Raw genomic sequence first — 22,301 nt, 5'->3', positions numbered from 1 at the left:
CTAAAAATGGTTCCGAATCATATTTGGAAATAAACACAAGATCTTGGGGGGGGGGGGGGGGGGGGGGTCTGCGTTTGTCCATATGTGGAATTTAAATCAACAGTAACATTTTTATATTAGTCAAATTTAATTTAAATTGCTCATCTGCGAGCAGGGCCCTCTTACCCTTCTGTCTGTTTGTTGGAGCCGTGTGCAGCTTTATACACGGGGAGACACGCTGAGCATCTGAGCGAATCTAGAATGCTCAGCAAGATCGCTCAGCACACAGCGCTGTGCGATCTGTCAGGGCCAGTGTTCCCCGATGAGGACACTGATCCTGACACGGGCAATGGCTAGATCTATTCAGCATGCCGGATATTAATCGCCAGGCGACAGCACCGCGCGGGCCCATGCATCGCTCTGGCACCTACACACGGAGCGATGTATGGGCATTGACCTGAAATCGCGTCAGTTGTGGGCCCCTTAAGGTGGGCATACTGTATAGGTTACAGAGAAATGATCATTATATCCTGCAGAACACCACGCCAGCTGCTGCCCTCAACATTTATAGCCTGTCAGATAACTTGGTACCTGTAGTTGGCGGACACAATCTGCCATGTGTGCCGGTGCTACACGTGTCCGCAGAATCCGCCTATCGGATCTGGCTGAGAAATGCGCAATGTCTTCTTGGTTACGCTCCCTAGTATCAACTTACTTTGAAAGAAGGGAAACTTTGGGGTGATTCTGATTGACTCGCAATGTAGCGAGTTCGGCCCCGCCCCGATGTTTTGGGGACTGCATTTGGTCTGGGTAATTTATGGTGATGCTATAGAAATAGACAATAACAGTTAGTTAGGGTTTTGGGAGAGGTGCGAGGCACAGAGAACCCTATGAAGGGGTCACATGTCAATCCCATGTTATGCGTCTTTAGATTGTAAACTCGCACGAGCAGGGTCCTCTCTCCTCATGTTCTTTTTTCTTTCTTAGAATTTTCTTACATCGTATAAAAGAAAGTCCACAAAACACATCTGTGTCTGTCTCTCTGCCTGTCTGTCTCTCTGCCTGTCTGTCTGTCTCTCTGCCTGCCTGTCTCTTTCTCTCTCTCTCTCCCCCCTGTCTGTCTGTCTCTCTCTCTGCCTGTCTCTCTCTCTCTGCCTGCCTGTCTCTCTCTCTCTGCCTGCCTGTCTGTCTCTCTCTGCCTGCCTGTCTGTCTCTCCCTGCCTGCCTGTCTGTCTCTCTGCCTGCCTGTCTCTTTCTCTCTCTCTCCCCCCTGTCTGTCTGTCTCTCTCTCTGCCTGTCTCTCTCTCTCTGCCTGCCTGTCTGTCTGTCTCTCTCTGCCTGCCTGTCTCTTTCTCTCTGCCTGCCTGCCTGTCTCTCTGCCTGTCTGTCTCTCTGCCTGTCTGTGTGTCTCGCTGTCTGCCTGTCTCTCTGCCTGCCTGTCTCTCTGCCTGCCTGCCTGTCTCTCTGCCTGCCTGCCTGTCTCTCTGCCTGCCTGCCTGTCTCTCTGCCTGCCTGCCTGTCTCTCTGCCTGCCTGTCTGTCTCTCTGCCTGTCTGCCTGCCTGTCCATTTCTCTCTCTCCCCCTGTCTGTCTGTCTCTCTCTCTGCCTGTCTCTCTCTCTGCCTGTCTCTCTCTCTGCCTGCCTGTCTGTCTCTCTCTGCCTGCCTGTCTGTCTCTCTCTGCCTGCCTGTCTCTCCCTGCCTGCCTGTCTGTCTCTCTCTGCCTGCCTGTCTCTCTGCCTGCCTGTCTCTCTGCCTGCCTGTCTGTCTCTCTGCCTGCCTGTCTGTCTCGCTGCCTGCCTGTCTGTCTCGCTGCCTGCCTGTCTGTCTCTCTGCCTGCCTGTCTCTCTCTGCCTGTCTGTCTCTCTGCCTGTCTGTCTCTCTCTGCCTGTCTGTCTCTCTCTGCCTGTCTGTCTCTCTCTGCCTGTCTGTCTCTCTGCCTGCCTGTCTCTCTGCCTGCCTGTCTCTCTGCCTGCCTGTCTCTCTCTGCCTGTCTGTCTCTCTCTGCCTGTCTGTCTCTCTCTGCCTGTCTGTCTCTCTCTGCCTGTCTGTCTCTCTCTGCCTGTCTGTCTCTCTCTGCCTGTCTGTCTCTCTGCCTGCCTGTCTCTCTGCCTGCCTGTCTCTCTGCCTGCCTGTCTCTCTCTGCCTGTCTGTCTCTCTCTGCCTGTCTGTCTCTCTCTGCCTGTCTGTCTCTCTCTGCCTGTCTGTCTCTCTCTGCCTGTCTGTCTCTCTCTGCCTGTCTGTCTCTCTCTGCCTGTCTGTCTCTCTGCCTGCCTGTCTCTCTGCCTGCCTGTCTCTCTGCCTGCCTGTCTGTACGTGATAATCTCAAAAACTGCTGGGGAATGTTAGTGCAGTTCTCAGTATTAGGTAGTGCCATTCTCAGGGAAGGTTTAGGTGTATTAGGCACCGGCCTATCCCGTATGGGAGCTGACCAATAACAATTTTAGTGAATCAGGTTTATCAGTGACGCATGTCTCCAGGCTTCTCCCAGAGAGGAGACACTTACGGTAGGTAAGTGTGTCCCTGGGCCTCTGCCACCCTAATAAATAATGATGCAATGATCCTCCTTTACCGTGTACTTGTCCTAATTGTCTTGTACTGTCGTCGTTTTCTTGGTTTTGCGCATTTCTGGCACTTGTGAACCCTTGTGGCGCCATATAAATAAATCATAATATTAAGCTGTTCTTCCTTCTGTTTCAGGGAAAGTGGATGTCCGCAGCACCAGTCCCGGCTCCTTATACCCCAGTCGCTCGGCCACCCCTAGCCGCTACATAGCCAGGTTTGTGCATAGCTCCCGGCCCGTGTGCTGCGTATAACAATGGGCTTGCTGGGTGTATGGGCTCCTCGGTAACCTCTGCCACTGTGTCTGTGCTGTTCTGCAGCATCTGAGCCGTGTCCCTGTACTAGTTGTTACTTACAGGGGCAGTTTCTGCAGGGGAGGGGCATATATCTTGCGCACATAACGTGATTGGTTTCCTTTCCTCAGTCGGGCCGTGCAGCGCAGTCTGGCCATCATCCGCCAGGCCCAGAAGAAGGAGAAGAAGGAGTTCTGCATGTACTACAACCGTTTCGGGAGGTGTAACCGTGGCCAGAAATGTCCCTACATACATGACCCGGAGAAGGTGGCTGTATGCACCAGGTGGGTGGTTCGTGCTGTGTCCAGCAGGGGGCAGTGTTTACATCTGTTTCCAGAAACAAGGGGCTGTCACTCTCTCTGCTCTTTAATACCAGTATTTCCCATAATCCCTTATTTCCAGCATTCTGCTTCTTACCTATTACGCTGCTCCTGTGTTTCAGTAATAGTTGTGGGACAATAATATCAGGGCTCTCGGCTGCAACTAACCAGCCCCACTGGCTTATATCTGTGCAGGTTTCTCAGAGGCACATGTAAGAAGACAGACGGCACCTGCCCCTTCTCACATAAAGTATCAAAGGACAAGGTGAGTGTTTGTTACCCGCCCGCAGAAAAACACTGTAACATTCTATTTCTCATGTCATGTCACACACAGAATATAGGCATGTGGCGTATCATTTTAATCAGCAGAAGCTGCTTGTGCATATTATTCCCTCTGCTTGGGCAATTCAGAAGCTATATAATTGGGAAAGTGACAAAAACGCCCAATGCTACGGAGTCCCACGGAGCTCACGCGTTTTGTATAAAGGATAGATGTATGCGGACATATCTGTATGCGTGTAAATGAGGAGCCATTGGGCCCGATTCCGACCTGCGCGCTGTGCTGCCAGTGTTCGCTGCCCAGCGAGCAGGTCAACGGCGCATTCGGAATGACCATCCAATGGTTTTCCCCTCTGTCCGCAGCGCAAAGGCCTTGGGGAGGAGGAGGCTGCTGCCGATGTCAATGGACAACACCTGCGTTTTCCAGGGCACTCCTGGAAACCGCCGGTATTCCATCCCCAAACACCCGGCACCGGTCAATCACCTGTGCATAGGTGCCCTGCACATGCGCGGTCATTCGATAATCGGAAGGGCTGCTAATTAACATCCCTTTGAACGTGGCTGAATCGGCCCCATTGTTGCTTTATCATTGTGGTGGTGCAGCGATTTCCATCTACGTTTTGTGTAATAAGTGCTGTGTCATACCGCTTTCAGACCGCATATGCCGTGTCGCTCTGGGGATGGGACCCGTGTCCTAATCCCAGGTGCTTCACGGCATATGCGGTCTGAAAACGGTATTCGTCTTCTCCACGTTATCCCAAATCCCTTGTGGAGAAGTCACTCTCTCCCCAGAACAAAGCAAGCACCGGACTCGTCTTTCTCGTCGTCCAGGCTGTGGCTATACAGGGGCTGTTCCCATCGGGCATTGTGGTGATCATAATGGAGGACACATAACGTGTACAACAATGCTGTCAATAATTGCATTCAGACCTTCCATTATCTCTCTGCTACACTTAGCTCCTAGATTTGCATCTTGCGTAGTTCTTGGCTTCTGGTTATACAAGAAACCCCCGGCACGCTGCGCCCCCACTGCCACATTGTGTAATGTGTATGCCGGCCCTGCGATGCAGGCTACCTGCTGTGATTCCTGGCAGTCAGGGACAGACACACTACACCAGCTCTCACTTTACCCAAACTCATTTATCACAACAATTTACAAGACAGGTGGGATCAGCAGCTAGGCTCACTCCACACCCTCCCGCGCTAGGCACACATACAAACCTTACCCCATGTGCTATGGCCTGTCAGGTCTGCGTGGAGGGAGATATAGATATGATGGCAGGGTCGGAGGTCATCGCAGAGAGGTCATAGGACCTCATGTTAGAGGCAGGGAGGTCACGCTATTAGTGGTTACACGAGACACTAGTTTGAACATGCTCAAATAAAACCTCCTAGCGCTGTGATTGATAGTTTTCTGATTTCATGGGAGTTGGATTCAGAGTGGGGCCTGTGTTATTGTTAGGCCTGTGTTATTGGGTTGGACTCGGTGTCAGATCTGTGTTATTTGATTGGGTAACCATCAGGCCCGGGTTATTTGGTTGGATTTAGTGTCAGGTCTATGTTATTGAGTTGGATTTAGCACCTTATTCTGATTGACTCGCAGTCTATTAGATGCAGTGCCGGCCACCGCCTCGCACGCGCGTTCCCCCGCACGCCTACGAATGGATGATTTACATAACCTCGCAGACGGGGAGAAATCATTCGATGGTCATCGACCATCAAATGATTTCTCCAGCGCTCGCAGTTCAGAGACACCTATATGGTGTCTCTAAACTGCGGGCACCCTGTGCGAAGAGTTATTTGGTTGGATTTAGTGTCAGGTCTGTGTTATTTGATTGGATTTAGTGTCAGGCCTGTGTTATTTGATTGGATTTAGTGTCAGGTCTGTGTTATTTGATTGGATTTAGTGTCAGGTCTGTGTTATTGGGTTGGATTTAGTGTCAGGTCTGTGTTATTGGGTTGGATTTAGTGTCAGGTCTGTGTTATTGGGTTGGATTTAATGTCAGGGCTGTGTTATTGGGTTGGATTTAGTGTCAGGTCTGTGTTATTGGGTTGGATTTAGTGTCAGGTCTGTGTTATTTGGTTGGATTTAGTGTCAGGTCTGTGTTATTTGGTTGGATTTAGTGTCAGGTCTGTGTTATTTGGTTGGATTTAGTGTCAGGTCTGTGTTATTGGGTTGGATTTAGTGTCAGGTCTGTGTTATTTGGTTGGATTTAGTGTCAGGTCTGTGTTATTTGGTTGGATTTAGTGTCAGGTCTGTGTTATTGGGTTGGATTTAGTGTCAGGTCTGTGTTATTGGGTAGGATTTTTTGCCAGCCTATGTTATGTGCTAGATTTAGCATCAGACTTGTCTTATCAGGCAAGGTGTTATTGGGCTCAATTTACTGTTGGGCCTTTGTATTGCACTTGTCTGGTTTGTGTTAATGGGCATTGTGTTGTCTATGGCATGTGCTTTGCTTTGAGCCTTTGTTTTTGGGGTGATTTAGTATTGGGTTTGTTTTCTGTATCGCGCCTGTATTTTTAAGCAGGATGATGTCTCTGGCTTGTTAGTTGCTCTGGGCCTGTATCACTGGACAGGGAGATGTCATTATACAGAGTTTCCCCCAGTCTGCTATTTGCTCTGAGCCTAGGTCATTGTACATGACGTTGTGTCCAGCCTGATAATTCCTTGCTGGACAGGAAGCTGCAAGAGGCCTGTGTTGTTAGGCAGGAAGTTGATTCAAGCCTGTTATTTGCTCTGGGCCTGTATAGCTAGACATGAAGTTGCTTAGGCCTACTCTTGGCCTGTACCAGTAGACAGAAAGCTGTGAGAGGCCTGTGTTATTAGACAGGAAGTAGCTTCAGCCTGTTTGCTCTTGGCCTGAATCACTCTACAGAAAGCTGAAAGAGGCCTGTGTTATTAGACAGGACATTTGTATAGGGCCTGTTAATTCCTCTAGACCTGAATCACTAGACAGGAAGCTGTGAGAGGCCTGTGACAGGAAGTTGCGTTGGGCCTATTATTTGCTCTGGGTCTATCACATGAGGAAGCTGTGAGAGGCCTGTGTTATTAGGCAGGAAGTTGTGTGGGGCCTGTTATTTGCTCTGGGCCTATCACAACACAGGAAGCTGTGAGAGGCCTGTGTTATTAGGCAGGAAGTTGCATCAGACCTATTATTTGCTCTGGGCCTATCACAAGACAGGAAGCTGCGAGAGGCCTGTGTTATTAGGCAGGAAGTTGTCGGGCCTGTTATTGGCTCTGGGCCTATCACAACACAGAAAGCTGCAAGAGACCTGTGTTATTAGGCAGGAAGTTGTCTTGGGCCTGTTATTTGCTCTGGGCCTATCCTAAAACAGGGCGAGCAGCCTGTGTTATTAGGCAGGAAGTTGCGTGGGGCCTGTTATTTGCTCTGGGCCTACATCACGGCTGGATTTAGTGTCACCTCACAAGGGATAAAGTATTGTTATTCGTTTGCTCTCTCCCCCGCAGGAGATAATTTGATATAATAGAGACATCCTTTACAGCTGTGAAATAGATAAGGCTCATTTGTGCACTTGCTCACATCAGATGGTGCCATTAATTTTAATGTTGGGAGCGTTGTGTCTGAGGCCGGGCTGAACTTGCTTTATACAGGGATTTAGCGAGCGCTGTAAATGTATATGAATGTCTTCTGCTCTCAGAGGTTAGGGAGAGACTGCGTTCCCTCGGCTGCCTCCACCTCTCTCGCTGCTGTTACAACAGCTTTTCCTCTTGAGGGACTTCTAACGATTCAGCATTTTTCTCCCCTAATAAAAATAAGCAAAACAGAGAAGTCTGCGGTGAGCAATTTGGAAAGACTCGTCGACTTTCGGGTTCATTAGCCGGCCGCCTGCGCAGCCCCATGTACTCTCAGAGCTCCGTAATGTGTGACATAACTCAGCGCAGTCTCCCTCTCCTCATGTAATTGGTAGGTAGGATCTTTCACTCCATATGTTAAGAGCTGATTTATTGGCTGGCACCAAAACATTTTAGCAGTCTCCTGGCTGACTCCGGCCATTTTTAATTCCCGCTCTTTTCCTGTGGTGGGGAATCACTCGCTGCTACAGTAGCTGTAGGGAGATTATGGACGCTCTGTTATTGTATATAAATATGGCGCCCGGTACCATATGAAGGCCTATCTATGTCTAGAGGACCTTTTGCGCTTGTTAATATACTATGGTCGCTTAAAGTACACCCAGCGCAAGCAGCTATTATATGGGCTAAATGAAAATGCCAGGGAGTCCAACAAGGGCCATATTATCCATTAGGCCGACTAGGCCGAAGCCTAGGGGCCGTCATTTGTGTTTGCTGAGGCACGGTTACCCGCAACCTAGGGCAGCTGAGGTTTTGTTCTGAGACAATGGGGGACAGCGGACCAGTAGTGGTGTCTGTGTCCTCGTGAATACTGAAAGTGTAAATGGTGACATAAGATCTGCTTCCCAAACGTCATCTATTTTTTGTGTGTGTGAGGGGGGGGGGGGGGTTTGAACTGTCAAAGGGGACCTAAAATACCTGAAAACCTAGGGGTTAATAATGCCTTGAGTATTATTCACCTAGTAATGGCGACATCATTGAGGCATGAGGCAGAGTGAATCTCGCTCTGATGTTCCCCCAAAGTGGCATTTTTTTTTTTTAGATGGTAGATGGGCGGGAAAAGCGCAGGAATGACCCACAGTGTGATTATGGCCAGTTACTGGGAGGTGACGCCCGGAGATACTCCATCTGGTAGCATGTCACCGGACTGTCATGGTCACTCACGCAACGCAGTATTGGTTTCTGTCACTTAAGCACATGCATTGGAGGCCTGAGTGACTTGCAGCTCTGTCAGTATTGGTTTCTGTCACTTAAGCACATGCATTGGAGGCCTGGGTGACTTGCAGCTCTGTCAGTATTGGTTTCTGTCACTTAAGCACATGCATTGGTGGCCTGGGTGGCTTGCAGCTCTGTCAGTATTGGTTTCTGTCACTTAAGCACATGCATTGGAGGCCTGGGTGGCTTGCAGCTCTGTCAGTATTGGTTTCTGTCACTTAAGCACATGCATTGGAGGCCTGGGTGACTTGCAGCTCTGTCAATATTGGTTTCTGTCACTTAAGCACATGCATTGGAGGCCTGGGTGGCTTGCAGCTCTGTAATCTTTACATTACACAGGTCGGACACAGAATACCTCAGCACTAGTGCTTCCTTCCTGTACAAGATGACTGTCCCAGTACTGTCAGGTTTACAGCTCCAGGGAATAATGTCTCTGATTGAAAACCCTGTATCCTGGCTTTTATGGGCTGGCAAGACGCGTCTGATCACATTGTAACTGAGGTGAGCGGCACTTCGGGAGGTAATTGTGTCCCCAATAATCCCACCTTATCCTTTTACAGCTGTAATATTGGCTGGATTTTATTGTTGTGTGTGAGGTTAAGTTCTGATCCGTGGGGTCTGCACAGAGGAAAACCTCCCTCGCCGATTAATCATAGGTAATAGGAGATGGCAAATTACGGGCACATTGAAGATACTCTGACAATACCGCCCAGATATTGCCCCATTTGAATGTGCCCAGAAGTATCACTATAGTCAGCACCCCCATGGCATTTATTTGGGGCTTTACGCTAATTTGGCCGCTGTGCCACTGTCTGGAGAAGTGAATCCGCTTATTTATACAGATGTGTCCTCATGCATCAGCCTCAATACACCATGTACTGCGCGATGTCCGGCGGGAGTGACCCAGCAGTTCCCAGGCAGATCTGCTAACACCGGCCGTAGTTTTGCAGACATTCAGTGTGAATATAACACACAAGCAGCATCTGCTGATTAAAAAGATATGCGGCATGTCTATATTTGGGTGTGGATCAGTTGGTCACCAGCAAGTTGTTAGACAGTTGATAGACATGCATTTAGGTCGACATGCAGGAAGGTCGACATGAGTCTAGGTCGACAGGGTCATTAGGTTGACATGGGTTAGGTCGACAGTCAAAAGGCTGACCTGGTGTTTTTCACTGTTTTTTGGCCTGATTGTCGACATGGACACAGGTTAAAGTGCACGTCGTCCCCTCGCATGGCTTGCTGCGCTCGCCATGCTTCGGGCATGGTGCCTCGCTACGCTCGTCACACTATTTCCTAGTGGATGGTAGGGCATGAATATTGCCTGTCAGCACATGTTGGCTCAAAAAACAGTGAAAAACCCCATGTCGACCTTATTGACTGTCGACCTAACCCATGTCAACCTAATGACTCTTGACCTAATGACTATGTCGACCTAGACTTAGATCGACCTAAATGCATGTTGACCTAATGACCGTATCCCCTATATTCTGTGTGTGACTGCAGCTGTATCTGCATTTGAACGACTACACTACCGTGATATCCAGAAAAGAGTAACATTTGGTATGCAGCTGCGGTCCGGGCCGGATTTGTGCCTAGGCCCGTGAGGTACCGGCCTCAGGGCGGTACCAATTAAGGGGCGGCAGGCAGGCGGAAATTCTGTTAAATAGCAGCATGGCAGAGCGGGTGGGCAGTGGCGAGTGACGAGCGCCGCAGACATGAATTATCATATGTCGGCGGCAGCGCTGCTCATCACCCTCCACTGCCCACCCACTCTGCCATGCACATTACATCACCGCTTAGTGGCTGGGTCCGAAGGTCCCCCGGCGCGTCCCGGAAATGGCTCAGGCTCACTGCTGCCGGCTCCCGCCCATTGGCTACTCTACACACACACAGTCTATTGGCTGCTGTGTATCCAGAAGCTGAGCTGAGTGGCGCGCAGATCCTCCCTGCACTCAGTCAGTCAGTGTGTGAGCCGGAGAGAGACTGACGGAGACACTGTGCTAATCACTGTACTAATAAGTGCCTCCCTCCGGGTCCTCCCAGTGAGCAGTCCAGAGTGCTTAAAAAAATATTAAGGTGGGCTACAGTTAAATTTTAATGAAATATATAAATAACAATGTATATACATATATGATTACATTAAAATGGGGGGGGGGGGGGGCACAAAAATGTTGTGCCTAGGGGCGGCCTGACCCCTAAATTTGCCCCCTGTGCCTCACACACAGAATGTAGGCACGCTGTATATCATTTTAATCAACAGGTGCTGCTCGTGTGTTGTATTCACATTGGCTTTCTATTATTCGCATCACAAAGTTACTTACGTGGTTTATCCTAAATACTGCCGATGTATTATTTCCATTAGCGGATGCGCAAGGGGCTCAGACATTAACATTTTTTGTGTGTGTATTATAGTAATTTTTTCCGACAGTGGCACCTGTTGGGGGTGGGATATATTAGGCAGTAAGTCAACAAGAAAATTGGGCTAGCGTAAGGATCTGAGAGACTGTGATAAGGGCCATAGTGATGGCTAGGTCAGAGGACCCTTGGGATGTTCCCGGGAAGCAGTAGTTAGTACCTAACAAATGTGACCCAAGGAAAGAGAATCAGGAGATAGGTTCAATGGCGCCCGACGTTCATTGATGCGTGTAGAAAACTGCCCATGCTTGCCCCTTCCCATTGCCGGAAGTGCATACAATGGGACCATGGGAATCAGAACTTGACCTTTTCCATGTCGACCTACAGCGGTTGACCTAATGACTTTCAACCTAAGTTCTGTCGACCCTATGACCCATATCCATGACAACATAGGAATTTTATGGAATCACTGTTGGAAGGATTTTGCTTCCACCTGAACATCGCATCTTGATGACAACATCCAGTGACGGTCTGAGGAGATGATCTCCTTGTGGTCTTATAGATCATGTTCTGAAGCCTGAACCTGGCTTGCCCAGAATCCCCACCACCATTGTAGAACACATCCCTTTTGCTTCTGGCACCTTACCTTAGGTCTGGTACACTGTAAAGCTGGGCACACACTACTGTGATTTCTTGCAACAGTGTATGCCCAGCCCATCACATGCCATCCTTTACTTGTGATGGATCGCACACGACCCCAGTTCTCCGCCCGGAGGGAGGTCTCAGGTTGGACCTGCATGCCGGTCTGACCTCCGACTCAGGTCCGATGTGCACACGACCATGCATTGGACCCGAGGGGACATTACACTGACCCGATTTTAGCCTATTTCTTGACCCATTCCATCTGGCCCATATTGAGTTAGTGTATGGGGCCTTAAGCCTTCACAGTGACAACCTCTGGTACATTCCACAAGAGACTGTGTGGGCAGGGGTGTTGCCTGGGTCCTACAGCAAGTAACAAGAAAGAGAAAAAGTACTCTCTGTTTTTGGGGGCACGCTTTAAATTAAAACTTAACGTTTATTTATAAATTCATTAAAAATAGTTTAGACATACATTAAACATACACAAATTCTAGAAACTCAATTTTAAAGAGTTCTATATTTAATTGTGGATATATTAAAAGAAAGAGACTTTCTTTTATATATCAACCACTGGCTGTAGAAGAAAGCACAATCTCTAGCAGAATTTCCCTGTCAAATCCCACTCTAGTGGCCTGATAAGCAAATATTTACATTTATTGGTGTAAAGTAAGCAAAAAACAAATATTTGCGGTCCACTCCATATATTGTGGTACCTAAAATTGTGTGAGACTGGTAGCCCCCAACCAGAACTTTTCCTGGATTGGGTGATATTTTCTTGATAATAACCTATCCACAATTAAATATAGAACTCTTTAAAATTGAGTTTCTAGAATTTGTGTATGTTTAATGTATGTCTGTCCTGTCATGTCTAAACTATTTTTAATGAATTTATAAATAAACGTTGTTTTAATTTAAAGCGTGCCCCCAAAAACAGAGAGTACTTTTTCTCTTTCTTGTTGCATCATTTATTACTCTCAGGGGAGCACCTCCACATTACTTATTAGTGCAGAAGCATTTTGATATAATAAAATAGTGGATCATCATATATCATATATTATACCATATTGTATCTAAAATAACACGTGGCACTGGTGCACAGGTTTTTTTCCCAATATCCCCTTTTCCATGTTGATCCTACAGCAAGTACCTAAGATATGATCTTCTGAAATTCCCTTGTACTGAAGAGATAATGAAATGATTAGATCCAGGGTCGGTGACCATTCTTCTTTAGTGGGTGGCGGAGAGATGGAATTTTCCTTTCCGGATTGATAAGAAACCGGAAGCTACGTTTGGTAATAAAGTACTGTAGGAATAGTTTGCAAAACCACTTTGTCCACATATATTTAGGGCTGCTTACACTGTAGAGCAATGAAGTTCTCCCCCTCAATAGGCCGAAGTGATTGCTACCAGAAATAACACCATAAGTGTCTTCTACTTGAGGGAGATGTTTTGCAAAGGCTCAAATGAATCAGATGTTAGAGCATCTAGTGCTAAATCTACCCCAAGTTGCCAAGAAATCCTCGATACAAGGTCTAATGTTCTACTACTGCTTGTAAACAACAAAATGATCAGACTTTCCTCTATTGTCCAGACAAGCACGAGGCCTAGAGGCTGTAACGATCAGGGAAGAGAGAACAGGCCTTTGCCTAAGTCATCTTGAAGAACATTATCTTCAAGAATCTGAGGTGTGGCAGCAGAAGCAGGGTCTCCTAGTTTGGGTTTCGCACCTAGTGTTTCAGGTCCTATACAGAAGACACATCAAAGACCAGCCCTTTGGGTCAAGATGCAGTCCCTTTGTACTACTGTCCATACGATGGGCTCACAAAGGAGTTACCATGCTTACTTACGTTGCTATCCCCTGGAGACTAGACTGTCCTACATCCTTGCAGAAACATTGATGAATGAAGCGATGGAAACTGTTCTGAAGTTCCATCATGACAGTTCTACTACGAAAATGGATGCAAGTGCCTCTCTTGTCAGGGGAGAGTCCTTATTTCTCTATAAAAGCCTATAAACTGTTCTGTAATCTCTATATACCGTGTTTCCCCGATAATAAGACACTGTCTTATTTTTTTTGGTACTTATGTAGTATCTGGGCTGCCGATTTTTTGATTGTATGCCTTAAGTTAAGGCATACAATCAGATGCGATGCGATGCGATATCGCATCGCATACGACCATGCGATGCGATGCGATGACCCGATTTTTCCATAGGATTCAATGTTAAAATGGACTGAGTCCATTTTAACATGGAATTCAATGGGAAAAAGGGGTCCTTTTCATACCCCTACTATCCAAGTGGGCATGGAGTTGGATATAAACCTGTGGCGAGCGTAGCGAGCCACCGAGCCCGAAGCGTGGCGAGCGAACGGTATTCTGTGTCCCCTCGCGGGGCTCGCTACGCTCGCCACGCTTCGGGCTCGGTGGCTCGCTACGCTCGCCACAGGTTTATATCCAACTCCATGCCCACTTGGATAGTAGGGGTATGAAAAGGACCCCTTTTCCCATTGAATTCCATGTTAAAATGGACAGAGTCCATTTTAACATTGAATCCTATGGAAAAATCGGGTCCATCGCATCGCATCGCATGCGATATGGTCGGACCCGATTTCAAAATCGGCAGCCCAGTTACTACATAAGTACCTTTTTTTTTCCTCTCAAAAAAGACCATAGGTCTTATTTTCGGGGGAGGGCTTATTTTAATAGACCCCACATTCTTGATGGCCCCAAACCTTTCCACATGCCCCCACATTCTTGATGGCCCCAAACCTTTCCACATGCCCCCACATTCTTGATGGCCCCAAACCTCTGTTTGCTTACCGAGACAGCCAGAACTGTATTGATGGCCCCTGTGTGCTGTCGGCGCTGTACTGTTCAGCAGCCGCGTGATGTGCGCGGCGTGACGTCACGCCGCGCCTACCGCAATGCATCCCTGGGAACGGGAGCCGCGGTATTATCGTACAGGTACAGGAGAGTTGAGCGGGGCTGAGCAGGGCTACATTTTAATAACTTTAATAAAATCTATGGGAAAATTCATAGGCCTTATTTTCGGGGGAGGGCTTATTTTGGACAAATGTTCCAAATCTGGGGTAGGGCTTATTATCGGGGTAGGTCTAATTATCAGGGAAACACGGTATGTGGATTTCAATCGTGTACCCTTCATTGATGATGATGCAAACCCATTGATCCTGAGGGGTGAGAAGCCACAGGCGTCCATTGGGGGAGCACTTGCAGTGCTTGCATTCCGTACTCCTGAAGGAACACCAACCACTTCCCCAGTCCATGGATCCACAGGGCACCTCTTCCAACAGGATAGTTGTAGACAGACTGGCAGCAAGTTGCATCAGGTTTACGGCACCGATCAGCACTTAGAAACTTCTTCAACTTTAAAGGAATTCACATGATGAAGTATCAGTAGATTAGTCTGACGTTGGTCCATCTGTTCCCATTCTTCATTAATGAGACCTTTAATAGCGCTTTACACTAGGTACACTCTGCCGTTTTCTTTGATGATCCTCTAAGAGGGAATCCAGGAGAGAGGCCAAGGCTAGGGTGTCATCTGTCCCCATGGTTTTGTTAATATGTTTAACATTCACAACATTGGGCATAAACAACCTTGGCTCTTCCCCGAACTCTCCTGGCTCATTGCTAATTGGCCAATCAAGCTCAATAAGATAACTAGGCATGGGAGGGGGGGAGACCAGGCTGTATCATCTCTGTCCATGTTTATATCTGATCCTGGTTCCTTCTCGCCCCGAATATTGTGCAAATCCTCCTAAGTGACCAGCTTATCCTCTATGGGCTCCACCACCAAGAAAAACAACAGTATCGTCTGATACAAGGCAGAACCGGGCTTTCCTACCTTTTTATATGCAACATTCACTGTGTATTAACCGTGCAGTAATTAAAGTTCATTATGTATGTTGTTTGTCTTCAGCGGGATCAAACATCACAGAGGCACGCCAAGTATGGGGACTGGTTGTTATAATAATACACTAATAATGTCTCGTCGTGGTGGTAAACATTGATGTGTGCGGCAACAGCATAGATTAAAGGTCCTGGTGCAAATTGGGTCATTCCACCATGTGATCCACCCTTCTGCCTGTCTGTATAACGTTCCCTTCCCCTCATTCCTGCCCTGTGGCTGTGCAGCAAATCAGGGACCAACCTTTGACCCTATTGCTATACCTCCATACCAGTGGTCAGTGCTTTTAGGGTAGACCAAGCAAAGATGAGGAATCCTATATAAGCGGTATGCGGGATACGGTCACTAGGTCGACATACATTGGGTCTACCACTGAATGTCAACAGGGCTTACGTCGACACCTGAAATAGTTAATCACTTAGAGGTTAGGGTTAATCACTTAGAGGTTAGAGTTAGGCTGTGGGGGGAGGGGTTAGGATTAATTACTTAGAGGTGAGGGTTAGGCTGTGGGGGGAGGGGTTAGGGTTCATCACTTAGAGGTTAGGGTTAGGCTGTGGGGGGAGGGGTTAGGGTTAATCACTTAGAGGTGAGGGTTAGGCTGTGGGGGGAGGGGTTAGGGTTAATCCCTTAGAGGTGAGGGTTAGGCTGTGGGGGGAGGGGTTAGGGTTAATCACTTAGAGGTGAGGGTTAGGCTGTGGGGGGAGGGGTTAGGGTTAATCACTTAGAGGTGAGGGTTAGGCTGTGGGGGGAGGGGTTAGGGTAATCACTTAAGGCCCCCCATACACTAGCCGATTTTGGTCAGATTTAGGCCAGATCAGTCGGATCTGGCCTAAATCGGACCAAAATCGGCTAGTTTTGATGTCCCCTCAGATCCGATGTGCGGTCCCGTGCGCATCGGATCTGCGTCAGGTGGTCGGACCTGCTGCACGTCCGACCACCCGACTTGGGACCTGCGGTGGAGGGAGCAGGGGGGGCTGGGGACGCTGCGGGGGACACGGGCGGCATAGAGCCAGGCAGGGGGAGCCGGCCGGGAGCTGTCAGTAATGAATAAAAAAAAAAAGCCCATACAATGAATGGGCGGCCTGTGATTGGCTGAGCGCTCTCTCAGCCAGTCATCAATTGGCTGAGAGAGCGCTCAGCCAATCACAGGCTGCCCATTCATTGTATAGGCTTTTTTTTTCTAGCACTGACAGCTCCCGGCTCCCTCTGCCCGGCTCTATGCCGCCTGTGTCCCCCGCAGCATCCCCAGCCCCCCCTGCTCCCACCAGCAGCCCTGCTCGGTAGCCGCCCCCCCCCCCCTGCTCCCCGGGTTTTTTACATGTGATAAATCGCGACGATTTATCACATGTAAAAAATGGCACATCAAGTGCCAATCTAATCAAGCTCCCCCGGTGAGCAGCAGGGGAAGCTCAGGGGGAAGTCGGGGGCGACTTGTCCTAAGGACAAGTCGCCCTAGTGTATGGGGGCCTTTAGAGGTGAGGGTTAGGCTGTGGGGGGAGGGGTTAGGGTTAATCACTTTGAGGTTAGGGTTAGGCTGTGGGGGGAGGGGTTAGGGTTAATCACTTAGAGGTGAGGGTTAGGCTGCGGGGGGAGGGGTTAGGGTTAATCACTTAGAGGTGAGGGTTAGGCTGTGGGGGGAGGGGTTAGGGTTAATCACTTAGAGGTTAGGGTTAGGCTGTGGAGGGGGAAGGGTTAGGGTTAATCACTTAGAGGTGAGGGTTAGGCTGTGGGGGGAGGGGTTTGGGTTAATCACTTAGAGGTTAGGGTTAGGCTGTGGGGGGAGGGGTTAGGGTTAATCACTTAGAGGTTAGGCTACGGGGGGAGGGGTTAGGGTTAATCACTTAGAGGTTAGGCTGCGGGGGGAGGGGTTAGGGTTAATCACTTAGAGGTTAGGGTTAGGCTGTGGGGGGAGGGGTTAGGTTGCAGGGGGAGGGGTTAGGGTAATCACTTAGAGGTTAGGGTTAGGCTGTGGAGGGGGAGGGGTTAGGTTTAATCACTTAGAGGTGAGGGTTAGGCTGCGGGGGGAGGGGTTAGGGTTAATCACTTAGAGGTGAGGGTTAGGCTGTGGGGGGAGGGGTTAGGGTTAATCACTTAGAGGTGAGGGTTAGGCTGTGGGGGGAGGGGTTAGGGTTAATCACTTAGAGGTTAGGGTTAGGCTGCGGAGGAGGGGTTAGGTTTAATCACTTAGAGGTGAAGGTTAGGCTGTGGGGGGAGGGGTTAGGGTTAATCACTTAGAGGTGAGGGTTAGGCTGTGGAGGGGGAGGGGTTTAGGTTAATCACTTAGAGGTGAGGGTTAGGCTGTGGGGGGAGGGGTTAGGGTTAATCACTTAGAGGTGAGGGTTAGGCTGTGGAGGGGGAGGGGTTAGGTTTAATCACTTAGAGGTGAGGGTTAGGCTGCGGGGGGAGGGGTTAGGGTTAATCACTTAGAGGTGAAGGTTAGGCTGTGGGGGGAGGGGTTAGGGTTAATCCCTTAGAGGTGAGGGTTAGGCTGCGGGGGGAGGGGTTAGGGTTAATCACTTAGAGGTGAGGGTTAGGCTGTGGGGGGAGGGGTTTGGGTTAATCACTTAGAGGTGAGAGTTAGGCTGTGGGGGGAGAGGTTAGGGTTAATCACTTAGAGGTGAGGGTTAGGCTGTGGGGGGAGGGGTTTGGGTTAATCACTTAGAGGTGAGGGTTAGGCTGCGGGGGGAGGGGTTAGGGTTAATCACTTAGAGGTTAGGCTGTGGGGGGGGGTTAGGGTAATCACTTAGAGGTTAGGGTTAGGCTGTGGAGGGGGAGAGGTTAGGGTTAATCACTTCGAAGTTAGGGTTAGGCTGCGGGGGGAGGGGTTAGGGTTAATCACTTAGAGGTGAGGGTTAGGCTGTGGGGGGGAGGGGTTAGGGTTAATCACTTCGAAGTTAGGGTTAGGCTGCGGGGGGAGGGGTTAGGGTTAATCCCTTAGAGGTTAGGGTTAGGCTGTGGAGGGGGAGGGGTTACAGTTAATCACTTAGAGGTGAGGGCTAGGCTGTGGGGGGAGGGGTTAGGGTTAATCACTTAAAGGTTAGGGTTAGGCTGTGGGGGGAGGGGTTAGGGTTAATCACTTAGAGGTTAGAGTTAGGCTGTGGGGTGAGGGGTTAGGGTTAAACACTTAGAGGTTAGGGTTAGGCTGTGGAGGGGGAGGGGTTAGGGTTAATCACTTAGAGGTGAGGGTTAGGCTGTGGAGGGGGAGGGGTTAGGGTTAATCACTTAGAGGTGAGGGTTAGGCTGTGGGGGGGTTAGGGTTAATCACTTAGAGGTTAGGGATAGGCTGTGGGGGGAGCGGTTAGGGTTAATCACTTAGAGGTTAGAGTTAGGCTGTGGGGTGAGGGGTTAGGGTTAAAAACTTAGAGGTGAGGGTTAGGCTGTGGAGGGGGAGGGGTTAGGGTTAATCACTTAGAGGTGAGGGTTAGGCTGTGGAGGGGGAGGGGTTAGGGTTAATCACTTAGAGGTGAGGGTTAGGCTGTGGGGGGTTAGGGTTAATCACTTAAAAGTTTAGGGATAGGCTGTGGGGGGAGGGGTTAGGGTTAATCACTTAGAGGTGAAGGTTAGGCTGTGGAGGGGGAGGGGTTAGGGTAATCACTTAGAGGTTAGGGTTAGGCTGTGGGGGGAGGGGTTAGGGTTAATCACTTAGAGGTTAGGGTTAGGCTGTGGGGGGAGGGGTTAGGGTTAATCACTTAGAGGTGAGGGTTAGGCTGTGGGGGGAGGGGTTAGGGTTAATCACTTAGAGGTGAGGGTTAGGCTGTGGGGGGATGGGTTAGGGTTAATCACTTAGAGGTTAGGGTTAGGCTGTGGAGGGGGAGGGGTTAGGGTTAATCACTTAGAGGTTAGGGTTAGGCTGTGGAGGGGGAGGGGTTAGGGTTAATCACTTAGAGGTTAGGGTTAGGCTGTGGAGGGGGAGGGGTTAGGGTTAATCACTTAGAGGTTAGGGTTAGGCTGTGGAGGGGGTGGGGTTAGGGTTAATCACTAAGAGGTTAGGGTTAGGCTGTGGAGGGGGAGGGGTTAGGGTTAATCACTTAGAGGTTAGGGTTAGGCTGTGGAGGGGGAGGGGTTTGGGTTAATCACTTAGAAGTTAGGGTTCGGCGGCAGGTCGAGGGGTGGTTAGGTTTAGGCACAGGGTAAGGGGAAGTAGGGTTAGGCTACAGGGAGGGAAGATTAGGGGGAGATAGGGGGAAGGTATGAATACTTACCTGACCCCCATTGGGATTCCCTCCACCATGATGCCGGTGTTGGTATTCTGAATGCCGGCATCCCCGCTGTGTGTATCAATGTATAAATATATATTTATGCTTTATGTAATACAAGTGACCTGTCCCGACTGCATGGGAGCTAGGCTTTATAAGAGGCCTGATAATATTACTTTAACCCTTTATGTGCCAACGTATCTGGGAGAGATGTTCAAAATATCGGCTAAAAATACCAGCGTCCCTCACATTTGTTATATAAATTCAAATAAAAAATGTTGTGTAAAAAAAGATTATGGGTGAGATTTAATAGGATGAGATATTCAGAAAGTGAGAGATTTGGGAAGAAATCTCCAGTTTTTTTAAAGCGGCAATCATTTACACTGCAAAATCAAACTGGTTTTGCAGTGTAAATGATTGCCGCTTTAAAAAAACTGGAGATTTCTTCCCAAATCTCTCACTTTCTGAATATCTCATCCTATTAAATCTCACCCTATATTTCCTATATAAGGTAACATTACAGGTCATTATGGTGGATACAAATGTTTGCTTGGCAATTTTCACCTCTATTTTGATAAATCCACTTAAATTAAATCAGAACGAAACAAAAGGAAAATCTGGCCTTTTGTATCAGTACACAGGGTTTACACCAATTTTTCTGCAGAAACCAGATACCATGTACAGTACCAGATCATACATAGTACGTAATAAAGGCAGCGTAAGCCAAGACCGTGCTCCGATGACTTTTTCTCTTTGACTTGCTTAACTAGAATCCTCACTGCTCGGCTCCCCTTTGTCATAGATTAATGTTCTATACACCTAAACCTGTGCCCCTGGCTTCTCATTGAAATGTCTCCTGTCTCTCCCCAGATGCCGGTGTGCTCCTACTTCCTGAAGGGAATATGTCACAATAACGACTGTCCATACAGCCACGTGTATGTCTCCAGGAAGGCCGAAGTCTGTCAGGATTTTCTCAAGGGATATTGCCCCATGGGAGCAAAGGTGAGTTGGGCACTGTGAGGAGCACTGCAAGTAATGAGGTAGCGATGATCACAGTGTTCCTCCACAAACACAATGATCACAGCTCAGTCTCTCTACACTGTAAGGAGCACTGCTGCACCGTGTAATGAGGAGACATGGTGATTGTGTGGGTGTTTCGGACCCCATGGGAGCAAAGGTGAGTTGTGTACTGGCATTAGCCAGGGCTATACAGGTCTGTCACAGGTAAATTCCCAAAGCGAGATTACTGAGCTCCTCCTCCATTGGGCACTGTGAGGAGCACTGCAAGTAATGAGGTAGCGATTGTCACATGATCACAGTGTTCCTCCACAAACACAATGATCACAGCTCAGTCTCTCTACACTGTAAGGAGCACTGCTGCACCGTGTAATGAGGAGACATATGAATTGTGTGGGTGTTTCGGACCCCATGGGAGCAAAGGTGAGTTGTGTACTGGCATTAGCCAGGGCTATACAGGTCTGTCACAGGTAAATTCCCAAAGCGAGATTACTGCGCTCCTCCTCCATTCGGCACTGTGAGGAGCACTGCAAGTAATGAGGTAGCGATTGTCACATGATCACAGTGTTCCTCCACAAGCACAATAATTCACAGCTCAGTCTCTCTACACTGTGAGGAGCACTGCTGCACCGTGTAATGAAGAGACATGGTCATTGTGGGGGTGTTCCGGACCCGGGAGCGAATTGGTTCCCCCGGCAGATAGAGGGTTTTCTGCACATGTGCGAATATTGCCAGGTTTTCTGTGTATGCGCAAATATGTGCGAATGCCTTCGTCAAGGAGCACCCTCACCAAGGCGTTCATTTTGTGAGGTGGGGGATGGGGGCTGGCAGCAGAGGAATCTTGGGGTAGTCGCTGGTATCGGTATATATTCCATATATTGTAGATACACAGATGAGGGATGACGACCATTATTTTTACAGCTTTATTAGGTCAGGACAAGGGATGGACATATTAAATGCACATTGTACATAGACAACAGCTGGCGTCACCCAGTAAGGAAGTGGCTCATTTACTGTAATCATTTCATAACTGGAGCTAGAATGGTTCAAGCTGATTGGTTGCCATCGTCTGCTCATTTGCATTTGTTTGTAAATAACTTTCCCTTTAAACGGTTTTGGAAAATTACTCCCTGGTCCAAAATACACTGATATGTTGTGTACGGGATCCAGGTCATAGGCTCAACAGCATATGGTCGACACTCTCACACTGTCGACATGAGGTTGATGTGGCTGTGATTGAACCATGGAAAGGTCTACATGAGAACAAAAGAATAAGAGAAATATCTCTCAGAGAGCACAATAATTAATTCATCGTCGATTATGAATACGAATTTCATCAGAATAAAATAAAACATCACAATTCATAAAGGACAAAGGTAAAAATACATATATTAATATAATTAGAAACAGACACTAATTTCCACCAGAAGTATGCAAATCAGTCCTCTTTACGTTCATTAATAATGGCGTATTTATCCCTTTTAATATCGGCTGGCCAGCACTTGATTTGATAATATGGGATAAGGTACCTTGTATATGAAGGGGAAAAGAGTCATCCAATGCTTTGGGACATCAAAAACCACCAGATTGGTTAATTATGTCAGGGATCGCTCACAAGAGGCCGGTGCTGGAGTTGTTACCGCTGATATATAAGAACTGTTGTCCCCCGGAGAAATGTTTGTAGGGTGTCAAGGGGACATGACCACCATTGGGTCAGTTCAGGATGTCACTGAGATGGAGAAGTGGACAACTGACCGGGGGACCCGAGTGTACACAGGTATTGATGGTATCGCTGTAGAACGCCCGCAGCTGGGACTCCAGCGGGTGCCCTCGCACAACATGAGTTTTTCTTCAATTTTTTTGGACTTTTATATACTTTACCATCCATGGGCACTCCGATGGTGAACGGTAAAGTGTGCCAAACGC

General features: G+C 48.5%; 1 protein-coding gene across 1 annotated transcript in view; it reads left to right on the top strand.

Annotated features, from left to right (window-relative positions):
• The window catches only part of ZC3H3 (zinc finger CCCH-type containing 3), a 194,309-nt gene that overhangs the window by 117,273 nt on the left and 54,735 nt on the right, over nucleotides 1-22,301 (top strand). Inside the window, exons 6-9 of the mRNA XM_083144927.1 lie at nucleotides 2,678-2,756; nucleotides 2,964-3,116; nucleotides 3,348-3,417; nucleotides 20,229-20,360. Coding sequence (XP_083001053.1) covers nucleotides 2,678-2,756; nucleotides 2,964-3,116; nucleotides 3,348-3,417; nucleotides 20,229-20,360 — 434 coding nt within the window. The remainder of the gene's footprint in view (nucleotides 1-2,677; nucleotides 2,757-2,963; nucleotides 3,117-3,347; nucleotides 3,418-20,228; nucleotides 20,361-22,301) is intronic.

This window comes from Crinia signifera, chromosome 5 (genome assembly GCF_055691185.1).
Source record: "Crinia signifera chromosome 5, ASM5569118v1, whole genome shotgun sequence".
NCBI classification, from domain to species: domain Eukaryota; kingdom Metazoa; phylum Chordata; class Amphibia; order Anura; family Myobatrachidae; genus Crinia; species Crinia signifera.
The sequence above is the reverse complement of the archived record's forward strand: the minus strand, read 5'-3'. Positions and strand labels throughout refer to the sequence as shown.